At 43.3% G+C, this 21,990-nt stretch overlaps 1 protein-coding gene across 1 annotated transcript in view; it reads left to right on the top strand.

Moving 5' to 3' along the window:
• The window catches only part of LOC311118057 (uncharacterized protein), a gene marked incomplete at its 3' end in the record, with an annotated part of 561,761 nt that overhangs the window by 31,995 nt on the left and 507,776 nt on the right, over positions 1 to 21,990 (top strand). The window contains exon 3 of the mRNA XM_084192933.1: positions 10,520 to 10,634. Coding sequence (XP_084049059.1) covers positions 10,520 to 10,634 — 115 coding nt within the window. The remainder of the gene's footprint in view (positions 1 to 10,519; positions 10,635 to 21,990) is intronic.

Here is a 21,990-nt window from a genome sequence, read left to right as displayed (position 1 = left end):
TGCCGGTCCTCAGTTCTGCCGAGCTCCTGCCCAAGTCAAGCACTGATGAGAACCAGGGGATTATTGGCAATTAACACAAATATGGGTTGTTTTTACGCATGACGCCAAGCAGAGCTCCGGGAAACAGCCCTAAAAGAGTGTGTTATTCACAATAACATGGATTTGACTGCTTTATTTCTTTCATAAAATGGTTACATATTAAAAACGTTATTTTTAATGAATAAATTCATTTTATTTCATCCTTCTATGATTATCAGATAAAAAACCAACATTTGACTGGTGTAGATGTATTATCTGATAAAGAAACCATTAGGTCACAGGTACAATATTTAAATTCATATAAATAATTTTACACATTGTAGATTTGAGCCAATCAGAAGGAAAATAATAATGAACATAAATTAAGAAACATTCCAAACGGTTCATAACTACAAAGATCATCTTGATCATCATTTAGTGTTTAAGTGATAATACATTCAATAAATACTGAAGTGGCACTCCTCCAAACCCCGCCCAGCCAACATGTCTCCTCCCCCAACCTCCCATCCCATTCCCGCAACCCCGCCCAGCCAACATGTCTCCTCCCCCAACCTCCCATCCCATTCCCCCAACCCCGCCCAGCCAACATGTCTCCTCCCCTAACCTCCCATCCCATTCCCCCAACCCCGCCCAGCCAACATGTCTCCTCCCCCAACCTCCCATCCCATTCCCCCAACCCCGCCCAGCCAACATGTCTCCTCCCCTAACCTCCCATCCCATTCCCCCAACCCCGCCCAGCCAACATGTCTCCTCCCCTAACCTCCCATCCCATTCCCCCAACCCCACCCAGCCAACATGTCTCCTCCCCTAACCTCCCATCCCATTCCCCCAACCCCGCCCAGCCAACATGTCTCCTCCCCCAACCTCTCGTCCCGTTCCCCCAACCCCACCCAACCAACATGTCTCCTCCCCCAACCTCCCATCACATTCCCCCAACCCCGCCCAGCCAACATGTCTCCTCCCCCAACCTCCCATCCCCCCAACCCCGCCCAGCCAACATGTCTCCTCCCCCAACCTCCCATCACATTCCCCCAACCCCGCCCAGCCAACATGTCTCCTCCCCCAACCTCCCATCCCGTTCCTCCAACCCCGCCCAGCCAACATGTCTCCTCCCCCAACCTCCCATCCCGTTCCCCCAACCCCGCCCAGCCAACATGTCTCCTCCCCCAACCTCCCATCCCATTCCCCCAACCCCGCCCAGCCAACATGTCTCCTCCCCCAACCTCCCATCCCATTCCCCCAACCCCGCCCAGCCAACATGTCTCCTCCCCCAACCTCCCATCCCATTCCCCCAACCCCGCCCAGCCAACATGTCTCCCCCCCAACCTCCCATCCCATTCCCGCAACCCCGCCCAGCCAACATGTCTCCTCCCCCAACCTCCCATCCCATTCCCGCAACCCCGCCCAGCCAACATGTCTCCTCCCCCAACCTCTCGCCCCGTTCCCCCAACCCCACCCAACCAACATGTCTCCTCCCCCAACCTCCCATCACATTCCCCCAACCCCGCCCAGCCAACATGTCTCCTCCCCCAACCTCCCATCCCCCCAACCCCGCCCAGCCAACATGTCTCCTCCCCCAACCTCCCATCACATTCCCCCAACCCTGCCCAGCCAACATGTCTCCTCCCCCAACCTCCCATCCCATTCCCCCAACCCCGCCCAGCCAACATGTCTCCTCCCCCAACCTCCCATCCCATTCCCCCAACCCCGCCCAGCCAACATGGGCGGCTGGGCGGGGTTGGGCTCATGTATGGGTGCAGTATAACCAGTTGATATTACAGTTTCAATAAATTAATCCTTAAATGGCATTTGACTGAATATGAGGCCATTTAACAGTTAGGATTTGTTATCTGTAATGGTTATGATAAATGAGGCATTGTTGCCCACTGTTGGCATATACTGAACAAAAGTATAAATGCAAAATGCAACAATTTCAATGAATTTACTGAGTTACAGTTCATATAAGGAAATCAATACATTCAAATAAATTCATTAGGCCCTAATCTATGGATTTCACATGACTGGGCAGGGGCGCAGCCATGGGTGGACCTGGGAGGGCACTTGGGAGCCGGGAACTGCCAAACAGAATCAGTTTTCCCCACAAAAGGGCTTAGTCATCAGTTTCATCAGCTGTCCGGGTGGTTGGTCTCAGACGATCCCGCAGGTGAAGAAGCCGGATGTGGAGGTCCTGGGCTGGCGTGGTTACATGTGGTTGTGAGGCCAGTTGAGTGGACTGCCAAATTCTCTAAAACGACATTGGAGGCGGCTTATGGTAGAGAAATGAACATTCAATTCTCTGGGAGTGTTCATCTCAGCCTATGCTGCCCTTCAGTCCCTTTACTTTTTGGCCTTGACAGAGACATGGACAGGGATCCCCCCAGAGAACACTGTTACTCCAGCTGCTCATTCTTCATCTGACTACGTTTTCTCGTCTGAGAGTATCTGGTCATCATGGTGGTGGTACAGGTCTACTCATTTCTCCTAACTGGAGACTTTCTCTTTTTCTCCCTGTCTCACCTGTCCATCTCCTCATTTTAATTCCATGCTGTCACTGTCACTTGTCCACTCAAGCTTAACGTTGATGTCATCTATCACCCACAAGGTGATCCTCTGTAGCTCAGCTGGTAGAGCACGGCGCTTGTAACGCTAAGGTAGTGGGTTCGATCCCCGGGACCACCCATACACAAAAAAAAAAAAAAATTATGCACGCATGACTGTAAGTCACTTTGGATAAAAGCGTCTGCTAAATGGCATATTATATAAGGTGCCCTTGGAGAGTTCCTCAATGAGCTTGACACCTTGATAAGCTCATTTCCTGACGATGGCTCACCGCTCCTCGTACTTGGCGACTTCAACCTCCCGACGTCTTCGATTCTTTTTTTTCCAACTCTCCTTTTCCCAGTCCCCTCCAACTCACAAGGCAGGCAATATCCTTGACCTCATCTTTTAATAGAGGCTGTTCTCCTACTAATCTCACTGCAACCCCTCTCCAGGTCTCTGATCACTTTTCTGTCTCCCTTTCCTCCAACCCTGACCACTCAGCCCCTACCCAGATGGTCATGTGCCATCACAATCTTCACTCTCTCTCTCCCACTACTCTCTCCTCTTCTATCCTATCATCTCTCCCTTCTGCTAAATCCTTCTCCCTCCTGTCTCCTGATTCTGCCTCTTCGACCCTACTCTCCTCCCTTTCATCTAATGACTCGCACTGTCCCCTTTCCTCCCGGCCGGCTCGGCCCTCCTGCTCCGTGGCTGAGTGACTCATTGCGAGCTTACAGAACAGGAAGCCGGCTCGGCCCTCCCCTCCTGCTCCATGTCTGAGTGACTCATTGTGAGCTTACAGAACAGGGCTGCGGCAGCTGAGTGAAAAGGGAGGAAAACTGAACGTCCGTAGTACCTATCATCCTTTCACTCCCTCTCTACCTTCTCTTCCTCTGTATCCGCTGCTAAAGCCACTTTTTATCACTCTAAATTTCAAGTTTCTGCCTCTAACCCTCGGAAACCCTTTCCCACCTTCTCCTCCCTCCTTAATCCTCCACCCCCTCCCTTTCTGCGGACGACTTTGTCAACCATTTTGAAAAGAATGTTGACGACATCTGCTCCTCATTCACTCACACTATTGAGTCCACTGGTCCCACTCACACAGAACTACCCTACGCCTTGACCTCTATCTCCCCTCTCTCTCTCCAGATGACATCCTATAACTAGTGAGGTTTGGCCGCCCGACAACCTGCCCGCTTGACCCCATATCTGGAGACCTTCTCCCATTCCTCTCTTCCCTCATCAACTAATCCCTGACCACTGGCTGTGTCCCCTCTGACTTCAAAATGTCCCGAGTCGCTCCCCTCCTCAAGAAACCAACCCTCGACTCATCTGACATCAAAAACTACAGACCTGTATCCCTTCTTTCTTTTCTTTCCAAAACACTTGAGCGTGACAACCTTCATTAGTGAGCTTGCTGTCTCTGATCAACTCTCTATCTCTCTCAGAACTATCTTATTGACCCTAACCAGTCAGGCTTCAAGACGAGTCACTCAACCGAGACTGCTCTTTTCTGTGTCCCTGAGGCTCTCCGCACTGCCAAAGCTGACCTTCTCTCCTCTGTTGTCATCCTCCTAGATCTATCTGCTGCCTTCGACACCGTGAACCATCAGATCCTCCTCTCCACCCTCTCAGGGCTGATCCTCCTCTCCACCCTCTCAGGGCTGATCCTCCTCTCCACCCTCTCAGGGCTGGGCGTCTCAGGCTCTGCACACTCTTGGATTGCATTCTACCTGGCAGGCCGCTCCTACCAGGTGACGTGGAGAGGATCTGTGTCTGCATCACTGGTGTCCCCTAGGGCTCGGTTCTAGGCCCTCTCCTCTTCTCTCTATACCCCAAGTCACTCGGCTCCGTCACATCCTCACATGGTCTCTCCTATCATTGATATGCGGATGACACTCAACTACTTTTCTCCTTCCCCTCCTTCTGACACCCAGGTGGCGACACACATCTCTGCGTGCCTGGCAGATATCTCAGCTTGGATGTCCTCAAGCTCAACCTCAACAAGACGGAGCTGCTCTTCCTCCCGGGGAAGGCCTGCCCGCTCAAAGACCTCTCCATCACGGTTGACAACGCCACGGTGTCACCTTCCCAGAGTGCAAAGAACCTTGGCGTGACCCTGGACAACACCCTGTCGTTCTCTGCAAACATCAAAGCGGTGACTCGCTCCTGCAGGTTCATATTCTACAACATCCGTAGAGTATGACCCTACCCTAACACAGGAAGCGGCGCAGGTCCTAATCCAGGCACTTGTCATCTCCCGTCTGGACTACTGCAACTTGCTGTTGGCTAGGTTCCTCGCTTGTGCCATCAAACCCCTGCAACTTATCCAGAATGCAGCTGCCCGCCTGGTTTTTCAACCTTCCCAAGTTCTCCCATGTCATCCCGCTCCTCCTCACATTCCACTGGCTTCCAGTTGAAGCTCGCATTCACTACAATACCATGGTGCTTACCTACGGAGCAGCAAGAGGAACTGCCCCTCCCTACCTTCAGGCTATGCTCAAACCCTACACCCCAACCCGAGCACTCCGTTCTGCCACCTCTGGTCTCTTGGCCCTCCCACCCCTACGGGAGGACAGCTCCTGCTCAGCCCAGTCAAAGCTCTTCTCTGTCCTGGCACCCCAATGGTGGAACCAGCTTCCCCCTGAAGCTAGGACAGCAGAGTCCCTGCCCATCTTTCCAAAACATCTGAAACCCTTCAAACAGTATCTTAAATAATCTTCCTCCTCCTGACCCCCACCCTTTCTAGCTCTGACTCTACTGATAGCTACTTTATTGTGGAAGAAGAAGAATGTACTTCCTGCCTATGATCTGTGGTTGTCACTACTGTAAGTCTCTCTAGATAAGAGTGTCTGCTAAATGACTCACTACTGTAAATCTCTCAGGATAAGAGTGTCTGCTAAATGACTCACTACTGTAAATCTCTCAGGATAAGAGTGTCTGCTAAATGACTCACTACTGTAAATCTCTCAGGATAAGAGTGTCTGCTAAATGACTCACTACTGTAAGTCTCTCTGGATAAGAGTGTCTGCTAAATGACTCACTACTGTAAATCTCTCAGGATAAGAGTGTCTGCTAAATGACTCACTACTGTAAATCTCTCAGGATAAGAGTGTCTGCTAAATGACTCACTACTGTAAGTCTCTCTGGATAAGAGCGTCTGCTAAATGACTCACTACTGTAAGTCTCTCTGGATAAGAGCATCTGCTAAATGACTCAAATATAAATGTCAAGTCAAGGGGTCTGAATACTTTCAGAATGCACTGTGTGTAATTATATATATATATATATATACACACAGTGATCCCTCGCCACTTCGCGGTTCACTTATCGCGGATTCGCTATTTCGCGGATTTTCATAATGCATTTTTTTTTTTTTTTTGGTGCATTGTGCTCTGCATTCTGATTCGCTAAAAACTCACTCCCGCTTCTTGTATCAAAACATGCTACGAATTGTGCTATCATTTTGTCGTCTCGTGCAGTTATGTGTACGTACATAAAACAGCTTGGCAAATTTACATTAAGTTGGCCAAATTATCTTGTAATTTCGAACATCTTCTAAACCCATAATGTCGACGAAACGGCCTACACATGAGTCACTGTATTTGTATACATGTAATAGTTGCTAATTGTAAAAAAAAAAAAGTTTTCTATTTCGCGGATTTCACTTATCGCGGGTCATTTTTGGAACGTAACCCCCGCGATAAACGAGGGATTACTGTATAGCTTCATATACAGTCCCAGTCAATAGTTTTAGAACACCCGCTCATTCAAGGGTTTTTATTTTTACTTATTTTCTGCATTGTTGTTATGATGTCATTTCATAGTGTTGTGTGAACCAGGTTAAGGTTAGTAGATAAGGGATTCTGGGCGCCGCACAGTCTGAATACCAAGGATTCCATTATTGTCGAGGGAGATTACTGAGGTTGATCTTAGAATGATGGATGGACAGATATACTGACTTGGGGTACAAGGTAATAACATCAAAGAAGGGAGTGCCCATTGAGGGTTGCCAGATGTTGTTGAAGAAACGTGTAACAGAGGGTATATAAACAGAGATATTTTCTTGGTTTAGTAGTTCGGAATAGCAAGAGGCGAAGCACGTGCCTTTTGTTAGAACGAACCATGGTACCTTTTAAATATTTGAATGATCTCCCCAGCTAAGTGTTAAGTATATTCTTGCATCCTTAATTACTTGATACCCGAGAAACTCATCATAACAATTGTAGAATAATAGTGAAGACATCAAAACTATGAAATAACACACATGGAATCATGTAGTAACCAAAAAAGTGTTAAACAAATCAAAATACATTTGAGATTCTTCAAATGGCCACCCTTTCCCTTGATGACAGCTTTGCACACAAATAACTTTTAAAGTTTCTTCAAGTGCAGTCGCAAAAACCATCAAGCGCTATGATGAAACTGGCTCTCATGAGGACCGCCACAGGAATGGAAGACCCAGAGTTACCTCTGCTGCAGAGGATAAGTCCATTAGAGTTACCAGCCTCAGAAATAGCAGCCCAAATAAATGCTTCACAGAGTTCAAGTAACAGACACATCTCAACATCAACTGTTCAGAGGAGACTGTGTGAATCAGGCCTTCATGATCAGGTCTTCATGGTCGAATTGCTGCAAAGAAACCACTATTAAAGGACACCAATAAGAAGAAGAGACTTGCTTGGGCAAAGAAACACGAGCAATGGACATTAGACCGGTGGAAAATTGTCCTTTGGTCTGGAGTCCAAATTGGAAGTTTTTGGTTCCAACCGCCGTGTCTTTGTGAGAGTGATGAAGTGCTGCATCAGATGACCTGGCCTCCACAATCCCCCGACAACCAAATTGAGATGGTTTGGTATGAGTCGGACGGCAGAGTGAAGGAAAAGCAGACAACAAGTGCTCAGCATATGTGGGAGCTCCGTCTAGACTGATGGAAAAGCATTCCAGGTGAAGCTGGTTGAGAGAATACCAAGAGTGTGGAAAGCTGTCATCAAGGCAAAGGGTGGCTATTTGAAGAATCTGAAATATAAAATACATTTTGATTTGTTTAACACTTTTTTTGGTTGCTACATGATTCCATGTGTTAATTCATAGTTTTGATGTCTTCACTATTATTATACAATGTAGAAAATAGTAAAAATAAAGAAAAACCCATGAATGAGTAGGTGTTCTAAAACTTTTGACCGTTAGTGAATACAGTACCAGTCAAAAGTTTGGACACACCTACTCATTCCAAATTGCAGATACTGATAGTGAGGATTTGTTCAATCAGTCACTTGCATGAACACAGAAATTGGTTATTAGAAAAGCACAAACAGAACATTTTCCATCACAATTGTATCAGAGAGGAAGAAGTGAAGTGAGAGGTTTCACTCTCCTCAAAATATGCCCAATGCGTTTTTTTATAGGCTTATTTTGGACCTGAGCTTGTCGCCTGCCTTCCCGCAATTGGGACGACTCCCATTGTTAGGGCGGAGACTTGAGCATCTTGTCATAATATACAGATCTCTGATAGTATTTTCTGTTGGTCATGGCATTGTACTGTTTGGAAAAGATTTAACCGTTTGTTGACCGCTTAATGAGGGTCAGTTAGTTGGCATCAAAATTGATCGAAATGTGTATCCCTAGACAAAATATCTAAATGGCTCTAATAATCCTGTTCACATCAGAAGTCAGTCTACCTGAAGGCACTGATAAATGCAGAAAATTGCCTTTTCAAAATAAAACTTCTGCCACAGCGACCATGTTTTTTTTTTGTGAGTTCAGATATAACGTTATGTGAAAACAACTTCTAAGACGCAAACATTTAGTTGTTCCTAACTCACTTCACTCGCCCTAAAGAGGGAGGCTCGGCTGGTGCTGGCAGCTCAATTACACAGCTGGAATGGAGAATAAGGTGTTTCCATGTCCTAATAATTAACTTAACCCCTTATGTACCATTCTAGTAACAAACCAACAATTGGCCACTAGCTGTCATTATAGCTATTTAAAGGGAGATTACTAATGAATAAATACAGTGGGGAGAACAAGTATTTGATACACTGCCGATTTTTGAAGGTTTTCCTACTTACAAAGCATGTAGAGGTCTGTAATTTTTATCATAGGTACACTTCAACTGTGAGAGACGGAATCTAAAACAAAAATCCAGAAAATCTCATTTGTATGATTTTTAAGTAATTAATTTGCATTTTATTGCATGACATAAGTATTTGATCACCTACCAACCAGTAAGAATTCCGGCTCTCACAGACCTGTTAGTTTTTCTTCAAGAAGCCCTCCTGTTCTCCACTCATTACCTGTATTAACTGCACCTGTTTGAACTCGTTACCTGTATAAAAGACACCTGTCCACACACTCAATCAAACAGACTCCAAACTCTCCACAATGGCCAAGACCAGAGAGTTGTGTAAGGACATCAGGGCTAAAATTATAGACCTGCACAAGGCTGGGATGGGCTACAGGACAATAGGCAAGCAGCTTGGTGAGAAGGCAACAACTGTTGGCGCAATTATTAGAAAATGGAAGAAGTTCAACATGACGGTCAATCACCCTCGGTCTGGGGCTCCATGCAAGATCTCACCTCGTGGGGCATCAATGATCATGAGGAAGGTGAGGGATCAGCCCAGATCTACACGGCAGGACCTGGTCAATGACCTGAAGAGAGCTGGGACCACAGTCACAAAGAAAACCATTAGTAACACACTACGCCATCATGGATTAAAATCCTGCAGCGCACGCAAGGTCCCCCTGCTCAAGCCAGCGCATGTCCAGGCCCGTCTGAAGTTTGCCAATGACCATCTGGATGATCCAGAGGAGGAATGGGAGAAGGTCATGTGGTCTGATGAGCCAAAAATAGAGCTTTTTGGTCTAAACTCCACTCGCCGTGTTTGGAGGAAGAAGAAGGATGAGTACAACCCCAAGAACACCATCCCAACCGTGAAGCATGGAGGTGGAAACATCATTCTTTGGGGATGCTTTTCTGCAAAAGGGACAGGACGACTGCACCGTATTGAGGGAAGGATGGATGGGGCCATGTATCGCGAGATCTTGGCCAACAACCTCCTTCCCTCAGTAAGAGCATTGAAGATGGGTCGTGGCTGGGTCTTCCAGCATGACAACGACCCGAAACACACAGCCAGGGCAACTAAGGAGTGGCTCCGTAAGAAGCATCTCAAGGTCCTGGAGTGGCCTAGTCAGTCTCCAGACCTGAACCCAATAGAAAATCTTTGGAGGGAGCTGAAAGTCTGTATTGCCCAGCGACAGCCCCGAAACCTGAAGGATCTGGAGAAGGTCTGTATGGAGGAGTGGGCCAAAATCCCTGCTGCAGTGTGTGCAAACCTGGTCAAGACCTACAGGAAACGTATGATCTCTGTAATTGCAAACAAAGGTTTCTGTACCAAATATTAAGTTCTGCTTTTCTGATGTATCAAATACTTATGTCATGCAATAAAATGCAAATTAATTACTTAAAAATCATACAAAGTGATTTTCTGGATTTTTGACCTCTATTACAGACCTCTACATGCTTTGTAAGTAGAAAACCTGCAAAATTGGCAGTGTATCAAATACTTGTTCTCCCCACTGTACATATTTTCTATACATTTCTATTGAATAATAAATCACCAGAATAAGTTCTATACAAATCAAATGCTAGACTAGGAGCGTGGGGTAATAATTTTGAGATGTTTTTTTCCAGTGGAGGTTAGTTGATGACTTGCCTGGCAGGGCTGTGGGATAATTCAAATGGAACTGTTAACAGCCATTACCCAGGTAGTATTGTGAATAACTAACAGCTATTAACCAATCGCCATCCAGGATCCAAATGTACGGTTTTATAATGAGGGATCTAGTCTAGATTACACCTAATAGGAAGACAGTTTTATCATGTGGAGGTTTCATTCAGGTCTCTCTGTTTAACTAAATACTCTGTCTTTGGCAGGAGAGAGACCAGACTCTCACTCTGACAGCAGAAAGAGTCCTTCAGGGGAACCAGACCCAGAGACTCCCAAACCAGTGAGACGCCACCACTGCTCCCAGTGTAATATGAGTTTTAAGTTGTCATGGAACCTAAAAGAGCATGAGAGGAAACACACAGGAGAAAAGCCTTACCCCTGCTCCCAGTGTGGAAAGACATTTTCGAGATCACAGAACCTAAAAATACATCAGAGGACACATACAGGGGAGAAACCTTTTCTCTGCTCCCAGTGTGGAAAGTGTTTTACCCAGTTATGGAGCCTGAACAAACATAATAGAATACACACAGGAGAAAAGCCTTACCACTGTTCCCACTGTGGAAAGAATTTTAGGTTGTTAGATAAGCTGAAGGAACACGAGAGGACACACACAGGGGAGAAACCTTATCATTGCTCCCTTTGTGGAAAGAGATTTACCCAGCTAGCTAACCTAAAAGAGCATGAAAAGAAACACACTGCAGAAAAGCTTTTCAAATGTTCCCAGTGTGGAAAGAGATTTTCACAATCACAGGAACTAAAATCACATGAGAGGACACACACAGGGGAGAAACCTTACCATTGCTCCGTGTGTGGAAAGGATTTTACCCATTTAGGGAGCCTGAACAAACATAAGAATAGAATACACTCTGGAGTGACGCCTTACCCATGTTCCCATTGCCTAATGAATTTCAGGTTGTTAAATAACCTTAAGGAGCATGAGAGGACACACACATCTTACCACGGTCCCCGTGGAAAGGAGTTGACCAATTTAGGGAACCTATAAGATCATGCGAGGACACACAGGGGCCAAATCATGCAATTTCTCCCAGTGTGGAAAGAGTTTAAACCCAGTTAGGAAACCTGAAAAGGCACGTGGACATACACACACACAGGGGAGGATAAAGCTCACAGTTTGGAAAGAGTTTTAGTCGGGGAACCTAATTGTGGAAAGACATTTTCCCGGACAGAGGACTTGAAATCACATGACAGAATAGACAGGCTGATGTTTGACTGTTGTTTTATGCCACATTAAATCATATTGTTTAGATGAAATCTTACTCAAGAATAGGCTATTTTAGTTATTTCCTCTGGAGACATATTATGTCTAAAATCAGATTACAATTTTAAAATATGTATTTTGTTTTGATTCTACATTTTGATATATTGGATAAAAGTATGAACCTTTTTTTAGACGTTTATTATATGATTTGGATATTTTTAAAATGTAAATTGTTAATTGGATGAATATTGTGTGTATTTCTTGATTCTAACCTTGAAACCTCATGAAATGTAGTTTGTTTGGTTTCATTGAGTTAATTTGTGTACTAGTCTCCAAGCTAAAGCTGTATGCCCATGTGATGATGATCTGATAAGTTGTTAACATGAAAAACATTCACTACCTCATGAATGTTCCCATCAGTATTATTCCACCATGTCGGAGACAACACCGGTGCTGATTTGTAAAACACATTTGATTTAATGCAACATTTTTATCTGTATAAAAATAAAATGAGTATTTCTTTAAACCATGTTAGCCACTAGTGGGCATTCATTATATACATCTATGGACTTCCAGAAATGAGCTCTTCTGATTGGGTGAATGGATGGCTGGAAGGTTGATAACACAACGTGTCGGTCAGAACATCAGGAGAGGTCTTCTGATTGGGTGAGTGGATGGCTGGAAGGTTGATAACACAACGTGTCAGTCAGAACACAAGGAGAGGGTTTGAGAGCCTTTGACCTTTTATATTTAAATCAGTTTGCTTCTTTAGTCATTTTCTAGTGCCTTCAGATGGTATTCATACCCCTTGACTTATTCCACAATTTGGTTGTTACAACCTGTATTCAAAAATAAATTAAATTATTTGTACATGGTTTTTAGAAGTTTTGCTAATTTTAATTTAAGGTGACAGTGACACCATTCAATACCGCCTTGCACACACTTGTCTATATCTAGCTGGTCCAGGGTGTAATCATTAGTCCATCAGTTGCAAACGAGAATCTTTCAACAGAATCATCGGAATGAACACACCCCCTGATCACCCGCACACACAGTTCCCTTTCATAGCAGCCACATACAAACAGCATGATCACTTTCATAGCAGCCACATACAAACAGCATGATCACCAGTTCCCTTTCATAGCAGCCACATACAAACAGCATGATCACTTTGCTCATGGTATAATTCCTTCTCACATCTACGCGCTCTCTTCCTCTCACCTCTTCCCTTACCTTGTGGACTTCAATGCACAACACATCAGCTGTATGTGACCAGGCGGAAAAACCTTTCCAAGCCAAACCGTATCATAACCGCTAACCGCTACACACAGCCTACATTGTTGTCACCATATTAGCTAAAGTAATGTTATAGTCAACATACAGTGGGGGAAAAAAGTATTTAGTCAGCCACCAATTGTGCAAGTTCTCCCACTTAAAAAGATGAGAGAGGCCTGTAATTTTCATCATAGGTACACGTCAACTATGACAGACAAATTGAGGAAAAAAAATCCAGAAAATCACATTGTAGGATTTTTAATGAATTTATTTGCAAATTATGGTGGAAAATAAGTATTTGGTCACCTACAAAGAAGCAATTTTTCTGGCTCTCACAGACCTGTAACTTTTTCTTTAAGAGGCTCCTCTGTCCTCCACTCGTTACCTGTATTAATGGCACCTGTTTGAACTTGTTATCAGTATAAAAGACACCTGTCCACAACCTCAAACAGTCACACTCCAAACGCCACTATGGCCAAGACCAAAGAGCTGTCAAAGGACACCAGAAACAAAATTGTAGACCTGCACCAGGCTGGGAAGACTGAATCTGCAATAGGTAAGCAGCTTGGTTTGAAGAAATCAACTGTGGGAGCAATTATTAGGAAATGGAAGACATACAAGACCACTGATAATCTCCCTCGATCTGGGGCTCCACGCAAGATCTCACCCTGTGGGGTCAAAATGATCACAAGAACGGTGAGCAAAAATCCCAGAACCACACGGGGGGTCCTAGTGAATGACCTGCAGAGAGCTGGGACCAAAGTAACAAAGCCTACCATCAGTAACACACTACGCCGCCAGGGACTCAAATCCTGCAGTGCCAGACGTGTCCCACTGCTTAAGCCAGTACATGTCCAGGCCCATCTGAAGTTTGCTAGAGTGCATTTGGATGATCCAGAAGAAGACTGAGAGTATGTCATATGGTCAGATGAAACCAAAATATAACTTTTTGGTAAAAACTCAACTCGTCGTGTTTGGAGGACAAAGAATGCTGAGTTGCATCCAAAGAACACCATACCTACTGTGAAGCATGGGGGTGGAAACATCATGCTTTGGGGCTGTTTTTCTGCAAAGGGATCAGGACGACTAATCCGTGTAAAGGAAAGAATGAATGGGGCCATGTATCGTGAGATTTTGAATGAAAACCTCATTCCATCAGCAAGGGCATTGAAGATGAAATGTGGCTGGGTCTTTCAGCATGACAATGATCCCAAACACACCGCCCGGGCAACGAAGGAGTGGCTTCGTAAGAAGCATTTCAAGGTCCTGGAGTGGCCTAGCCAGTCTCCAGATCTCAACCCCATAGAAAATCTTTGGAGGGAGTTGAAAGTCCGTGTTGCCCAGCGACAGCCCCAAAACATCACTGCTCTAGAGGAGATCTGCATGGAGGAATGGGCCAAAATACCAGCAACAGTGTGTGAAAACCTTGTGAAGATTTACAGAAAACGTTTGACCTGTGTCATTGCCAACAAAGGGTATATAACAAAGTATTGAGAAACTTTTGTTATTGACCAAATACTTATTTTCCACCACAATTTGCAAATAAATTCATTAAAAATCCTACAATGTGATTTTCTGGATTTTTTTTCTCATTTTGTCTGTCATAGTTGACGTGTACCTATGATGAAAATTACAGGCCTCTCTCATCTTTTTAAGTGGGAGAACTTGCACAATTGGTGGCTGACTAAATACTTTTTCCCCCCACTGTAGCTAATAGAACTAACGCATTAGTAAACCCACTACAATCATGCAGTAACATTACAGTGTATCGTCAGTAAGCAGTTTAGCAGTTACACCGGCGGGCCCCGGTGGCAATACATTAGTAAAACCAAACGCTTACCTTGACTTGGAAGAGTTCCAGTGTTGGATAGCCATAGCCAGCTAGCTAACATAGCATCCCTGTCTGTTTGAGCTAGGTGTTTGCGTAGGCTAAACTAGCTAGGTGTATTTGCTAGCTAAATTGTCATAATTACAGTGTAAGTCTATGGAAGGGGGGTGAGAACCAAGAGCCTCCTAGGTTTTGTATTGAAGTCAATGTACCCAGAGGAGGACGGAAGCTAGCTGTCCTCCGGCTACACCACGGTGCTGCCCTACAGAGTGCTGTTGAGGCTACTGTACACCTTCATTGCAAAACAGTGTGTTTCAATCAATTATTTGGTGACGTGATTATATTTAGTATAGTTTTATCTAAAAAGGCTGAAAAAAATGATTTATCCACTTTTTTTTCTGAAATACACTGAGGAGGATGGTCCTCCCCTTCCTCCTCTGAGGAGCCTCCACTGGTTCACACATCTGTTGGGTTGGTAGCAAGTGGAAAGAAGCTGTTGAGAGCAGTCCATTTTATGGACTTAGACCTGCCTCTTCACAGGTGAGGGTTATTGCTGTTGATTTAGGTTTGATGGGGGTGTGTGGCGACCAATCAGGGGAGCGCTTGTCCGTAAAATAAAGGGTGTTTCTGGGTCTTGAAAAGTGGTGGTGTGTTCAATTTGATTGAACGTTTGCTACGTTGCGGAAGAGTTTGTGCTGAACAACACTATTATCCCCCAAAAAAATGACTGTAGGTTCTTGAACAGACTATGAGGTACGTTTTGGTTTAATCCAGTTGGTGGGTGTGGCTAGAGGCTAAGGCATTCTGGGCCGTTTTTTCACTACCTTGACATTTTGTCTTCTACAGCGGTCCTCCTTTATGGTTATGGGTTCAGCTGTATAGGATAATCCAGTGCTTTATGGTTATGGGTTCAGCTGTATATGATAATCCAGTGCTTTATGGTTATGGGTTCAGCTGTATAGGATAATCCAGTGCTTTATGGTTATGGGTTCAGCTGTATAGGATAATCCAGTGCTTTATGGTTATGGGTTCAGCTGTATAGGATAATCCAGTGCTTTATGGTTATGGGTTCAGCTGTATAGGATAATCCAGTGCTTTATGGTTACGGTTCAGTTGTATAGGATAATCCAGTGCTTTATGGTTATGGGTTCAGCTGTATAGGATAATCCAGTGCTTTATGGGTTAAGCTGTATAGGATAATCCAGTGCTTTATGGTTATGGGTTCAGCTGTATAGGATAATCCAGTGCTTTATGGTTATGGGTTCAGCTGTATAGGATAATCCAGTGCTTTGTGGTTACGGTTCAGTTGTATAGGATAATCCAGTGCTTTATGGTTATGGGTTCAGCTGTATAGGATAATCCAGTGCTTTATGGGTTAAGCTGTATAGGATAATCCAGTGCTTTATGGTTATGGGTTCAGCTGTATAGGATAATCCAGTGCTTTATGGTTATGGGTTCAGCTGTATAGGATAATCCAGTGCTTTATGGTTATGGGTTCAGCTGTATAGGATAGTATAGGATAATCCAGTGCTTTATGGTTATGGGTTCAGCTGTATAGGATAATCCAGTGCTTTATGGTAATGAGTTCAGCTGTATAGGATAATCCAGTGCTTTATGGTTATGGTTCAGCTGTATAGGATAATCCATTATGGTTATGGGTTCAGCTGTATAGGACAATCCAGTGCTTTATGGTTATGGGTTCATTTGTATAGGATAATCCATTATGGTTATGGGTTCAGCTGTATAGGATAATCCAGTGCTTTATGGTAATGAGTTCAGCTGTATAGGATAATCCATTATGGTTATGGGTTCAGCTGTATAGGATAATCCAGTGCTTTATGGTTATGGGTTCATTTGTATAGGATAATCCATTATGGTTATGGGTTCAGCTGTATAGGATAATCCAGTGCTTTATGGTTATGGGTTCAGCTGTATAGGATAATCCAGTGCTTTATGGTTATGGGTTCAGCTGTATAGGATAATCCAGTGCTTTATGGTTATGGGTTCAGCTGTATAGGATAATCCAGTGCTTTATGGTTATGGGTTCAGCTGTATAGGATAATCCAGTGCTTTATGGTTATGGGTTCAGCTGTATAGGATAATCCAGTGCTTTATGGTTATGAGTTCAGCTGTATAGGATAATCCAGTGCTTTATGGTTATGGGTTCAGCTGTATAGGATAATCCAGTGCTTTATGGTTATGGGTTCAGCTGTATAGGATAATCCAGTGCTTTATGGTTATGGTTTCAGCTGTATAGGATAATCCAGTGCTTTATGGTTATGGGTTCAGCTGTATAGGATAATCCAGTGCTTTATGGTTACGGTTCAGCTGTATAGGATAATCCAGTGCTTTATGGTTATGGGTTCAGCTGTATAGGATAATCCAGTGCTTTATGGTTATGGGTTCAGCTGTATAGGATAATCCAGTGCTTTATGGTTATGGGTTCAGCTGTATAGGATAATCCAGTGCTTTATGGTTATGGGTTCAGCTGTATAGGATAATCCAGTGCTTTATGGTTACGGTTCAGCTGTATAGGATAATCCAGTGCTTTATGGTTATGGGTTCAGCTGTATAGGATAATCCAGTGCTTTATGGTTATGGTTCAGCTGTATAGGATAATTCAGTGCTTTATGGTTATGGGTTCAGCTGTATAGGATAATCCAGTGCTTTATGGTTATGGGTTCATTTGTATAGGATAATCCATTATGGTTATGGGTTCAGCTGTATAGGATAATCCAGTGCTTTATGGTTATGGGTTCAGCCGTATAGGATAATCCAGTGCTTTATGGTTATGGGTTCATTTGTATAGGATAATCCATTATGGTTATGGGTTCAGCTGTATAGGATAATCCAGTGCTTTATGGTTATGGGATCAGCTGTATAGGATAATCCAGTGCTTTATGGTTATGGGTTCAGCTGTATAGGATAATCCAGTGCTTTATGGTTATGGGTTCAGCTGTATAGGATAATCCAGTGCTTTATGGTTATGGGTTCAGCTGTATAGGATAATCCAGTGCTTTATGGTTATGGGTTCAGCCGTATAGGATAATCCAGTGCTTTATGGTTATGGGTTCAGCTGTATAGGATAATCCAGTGCTTTATGGTTATGGGTTCAGCTGTATAGGATAATCCAGTGCTTTATGGGTTCAGCTGTATAGGATAATCCAGTGCTTTATGGTTATGGGTTCAGCTGTATAGGATAATCCAGTGCTTTATGGTTATGGGTTCAGCTGTATAGGAAAATCCAGTGCTTTATGGTTATGGTTTCAGCTGTATTTGATAATCCAGTGCTTTATGGTTATGGGTTCAGCTGTATAGGATAATCCAGTGCTTTATGGTTACGGTTCAGCTGTATAGGATAATCCAGTGCTTTATGGTTATGGGTTCAGCTGTATAGGATAATCCAGTGCTTTATGGGTTCAGCTGTATAGGATAATCCAGTGCTTTATGGTTATGGGTTCAGCTGTATAGGATAATCCAGTGTTTATCGTTATGGGTTTAGCTGTATAGGATAATCCAGTGCTTTTTGGTTATGGGTTCAGCTGTATAGGATAATCCAGTGCTTTATGGGTTCAGCTGTATAGGATAATCCAGTGCTTTATTGTTATGGGTTCAGCTGTATAGGATAATCCAGTGCTTTATTGTTATGGGTTCAGCTGTATATGATAATCCAGTGCTTTATGGTTATGGGTTCAGCTGTATAGGATAATCCAGTGCTTTATGGTTACGGTTCAGCTGTACAGGATAATCCAGTGCTTAATGGTTATGGTTTCAGCTGTATAGGATAATCCAGTGCTTTATGGTTATGGGTTCAGATGTATAGGATAATCCAGTGCTTTATGGTTACGGTTCAGCTGTATAGGATAATCCAGTGCTTTATGGTTATGGGTTCAGCTGTATAGGATAATCCAGTGCTTTATGGGTTCAGCTGTATAGGATAATCCAGTGCTTTATGGTTATGGGTTCAGCTGTATAGGATAATCCAGTGCTTTATTGTTATGGGTTCAGCTGTATAGGATAATCCAGTGCTTTATGGTTATGGGTTCAGCTGTATAGGATAATCCAGTGCTTTATGGTTACGGTTCAGCTGTATAGGATAATCCAGTGCTTTATGGTTATGGGTTCAGATGTATAGGATAATCCAGTGCTTTATGGTTATGGGTTCAGCTGTACAGGATAATCCAGTGCTTTATGGTTATGGGTTCAGCTGTATAGGATATTCCAGTGCTTTATGGTTATGGGTTCAGATGTATAGGATAATCCAGTGCTTTATAATTATGGGTTCAGATGTATAGGATAATCCAGTGCTTTATGGGTTCAGCTGTATAGGATAATCCAGTGCTTTATGGTTATGGGTTCAGCTGTATAGGATAATCCAGTGCTTTATGGTTATGGGTTCAGCTGTATAGGATAATCCAGTGCTTTATGGTTATGGGTTCAGCTGTATAGGATAATCCAGTGCTTTATGGTTACGGTTCAGCTGTATAGGATAATCCAGTGCTTTATGGTTATGGGTTCAGCTGTATAGGATAATCCAGTGCTTTATGGTTATGGGTTCAGCTGTATAGGATAATCCAGTGCTTTATTGTTATGGGTTCAGCTGTATAGGATAATCCAGTGCTTTTTGGTTATGGGTTCAGCTGTATAGGATAATCCAGTGCTTTATGTTATGGGTTCAGATGTATAGGATAATCCATTATGGTTATGGGTTCAGCTGTATAGGATAATCCAGTGCTTTATGGTTATGGGTTCAGCTGTACAGGATAATTCAGTGCTTTATGGTTATGGGTTCAGATGTATAGGATAATCCATTATGGTTATGGGTTCAGCTGTATAGGATAATCCAGTGCTTTATGGTTATGGGTTCAGCTGTACAGGATAATTCAGTGCTTTATGGTTATGGGTTCAGCTGTATAGGATAATCCAGTGCTTTATGGTTATGGGTTCAGATGTATAGGATAATCCATTATGGTTATGGGTTCAGCTGTATAGGATAATCCAGTGCTTTATGGTTATGGTTCAGCTGTATAGGATAATCCAGTGCTTTATTGTTATGGGTTCAGCTGTATAGGATAATCCAGTGCTTTATGGTTATGGGTTCAGCTGTATAGGATAATCCAGTGCTTTATGGGTTCAGCTGTATAGGATAATCCAGTGCTTTATGGTTACGGTTCAGCTGTATAGGATAATCCAGTGCTTTATGGTTATGGTTCAGCTGTATAGGATAATCCAGTGCTTTATTGTTATGGGTTCAGCTGTATAGGATAATCCAGTGCTTTATGGTTACGGTTCAGCTGTATAGGATAATCCAGTGCTTTATGGTTATGGTTCAGCTGTATAGGATAATCCAGTGCTTTATTGTTATGGGTTCAGCTGTATAGGATAATCCAGTGCTTTATGGTTATGGGTTCAGCTGTATAGGATAATCCAGTGCTTTATGGTTATGGGTTCAGCTGTATAGGATAATCCAGTGCTTTATGGTTATGGGTTCAGCTGTACAGGATAATTCAGTGCTTTATGGTTATGGGTTCAGATGTATAGGATAATCCATTATGGTTATGGGTTCAGCTGTATAGGATAATCCAGTGCTTTATGGTTATGGGTTCAGCTGTACAGGATAATTCAGTGCTTTATGGTTATGGGTTCAGCTGTATAGGATAATCCAGTGCTTTATGGTTATGGGTTCAGATGTATAGGATAATCCATTATGGTTATGGGTTCAGCTGTATAGGATAATCCAGTGCTTTATGGTTATGGTTCAGCTGTATAGGATAATCCAGTGCTTTATTGTTATGGGTTCAGCTGTATAGGATAATCCAGTGCTTTATGGTTATGGGTTCAGCTGTATAGGATAATCCAGTGCTTTATGGGTTCAGCTGTATAGGATAATCCAGTGCTTTATGGTTACGGTTCAGCTGTATAGGATAATCCAGTGCTTTATGGTTATGGTTCAGCTGTATAGGATAATCCAGTGCTTTATTGTTATGGGTTCAGCTGTATAGGATAATCCAGTGCTTTATGGTTACGGTTCAGCTGTATAGGATAATCCAGTGCTTTATGGTTATGGTTCAGCTGTATAGGATAATCCAGTGCTTTATTGTTATGGGTTCAGCTGTATAGGATAATCCAGTGCTTTATGGTTATGGGTTCAGCTGTATAGGATAATCCAGTGCTTTATGGTTATGGGTTCAGCTGTATAGGATAATCCAGTGCTTTATGGGTTCAGGACACTCAGCTAAAAGCAGTAGAATGTCACAACACACTTTGGAGACATTTACAGTATATGAGTGATTATGTGTCATAACCTTCTAACCTTTCGGTTACTGGCACAACGCTCTTAACCACTAAGCTACCTGCCGCCCCAAAGTCTCGTCTAATGCTTGTTTCTTGGTGAACGATTTACATTCCATATTTCTTCATGCACAATACAAACAAAAAAACATGATGGGTGATTGGGCGGGGGGTTCGCACATTGTAGTCGCTGGTTCTAATCCCTGAGCCGAGCTGGTGAAAAATCTGCCGACGTGCCTTTGAGCAAGGCACTTAACCCTAATTGCTCCTGTAAATCGCTATTTGTTTAGTTTCTAACCAAGCACACTGGTTGTTCATTCTGTTGGTATAGTTTCTAGCCAAACACACTGGTTGATCAATTGATAATGATGGTAAAACAGGTCCCAGTTGATATTGATGGTAAAACTAACTCAAAAAGGGCACTAAAATGATCAGGGTGAAATAAACGGTAAATCCAAAGGTATAAATCATGAAGTGAAAAGGTATAAATCATTCTTGCCCCATCTTAACTTAACCCCTTATGTACCATTCTAGCCCCATCTTAACTTAACCCCTTATGTACCATTCTAGCCCCATTTTAACTTAACCCCTTATGTACCATTCTAGCCCCATCTTAACTTAACGCCTTATGTACCATTCTAGCCCCATCTTAACTTAACCCCTTATGTACCATTCTAGCCCCATCTTAACTTAACTCCTTATGTCCCATTCTAGTAGCAAACCAACAATTGGCCACTAGGTGTCATTATAGTAATTAAAGCGATTCCATATAAATAAACATGTTCCATATATTTATATTCAGTAGTAAATAACCAAAATAAGTTCTATACATGTTTTATTTTACATACAAACCAAATGCTAGGCTGGAAGCATGGGGGGATAATGTCTTGATGATTCTTTCTAGTGGAGATTAGTTTATGAATTGCCTGGCAGGGCTGTGGGACAGTGGATGTGTAGGAATAATTCAAATGGAACTGTTAACAGGCATTACCCGGGATTAACGTGAATAACTAACAGCTATCAACCAATCAGCATCCAGGATCCACATTTTGTTAAATAATGAG

Source organism: Coregonus lavaretus (genome assembly GCF_964263955.1).
Source record: "Coregonus lavaretus genome assembly, contig: HAP1_SCAFFOLD_93, whole genome shotgun sequence".
Taxonomy (NCBI): domain Eukaryota; kingdom Metazoa; phylum Chordata; class Actinopteri; order Salmoniformes; family Salmonidae; genus Coregonus; species Coregonus lavaretus.
The sequence above is the reverse complement of the archived record's forward strand: the minus strand, read 5'-3'. Positions and strand labels throughout refer to the sequence as shown.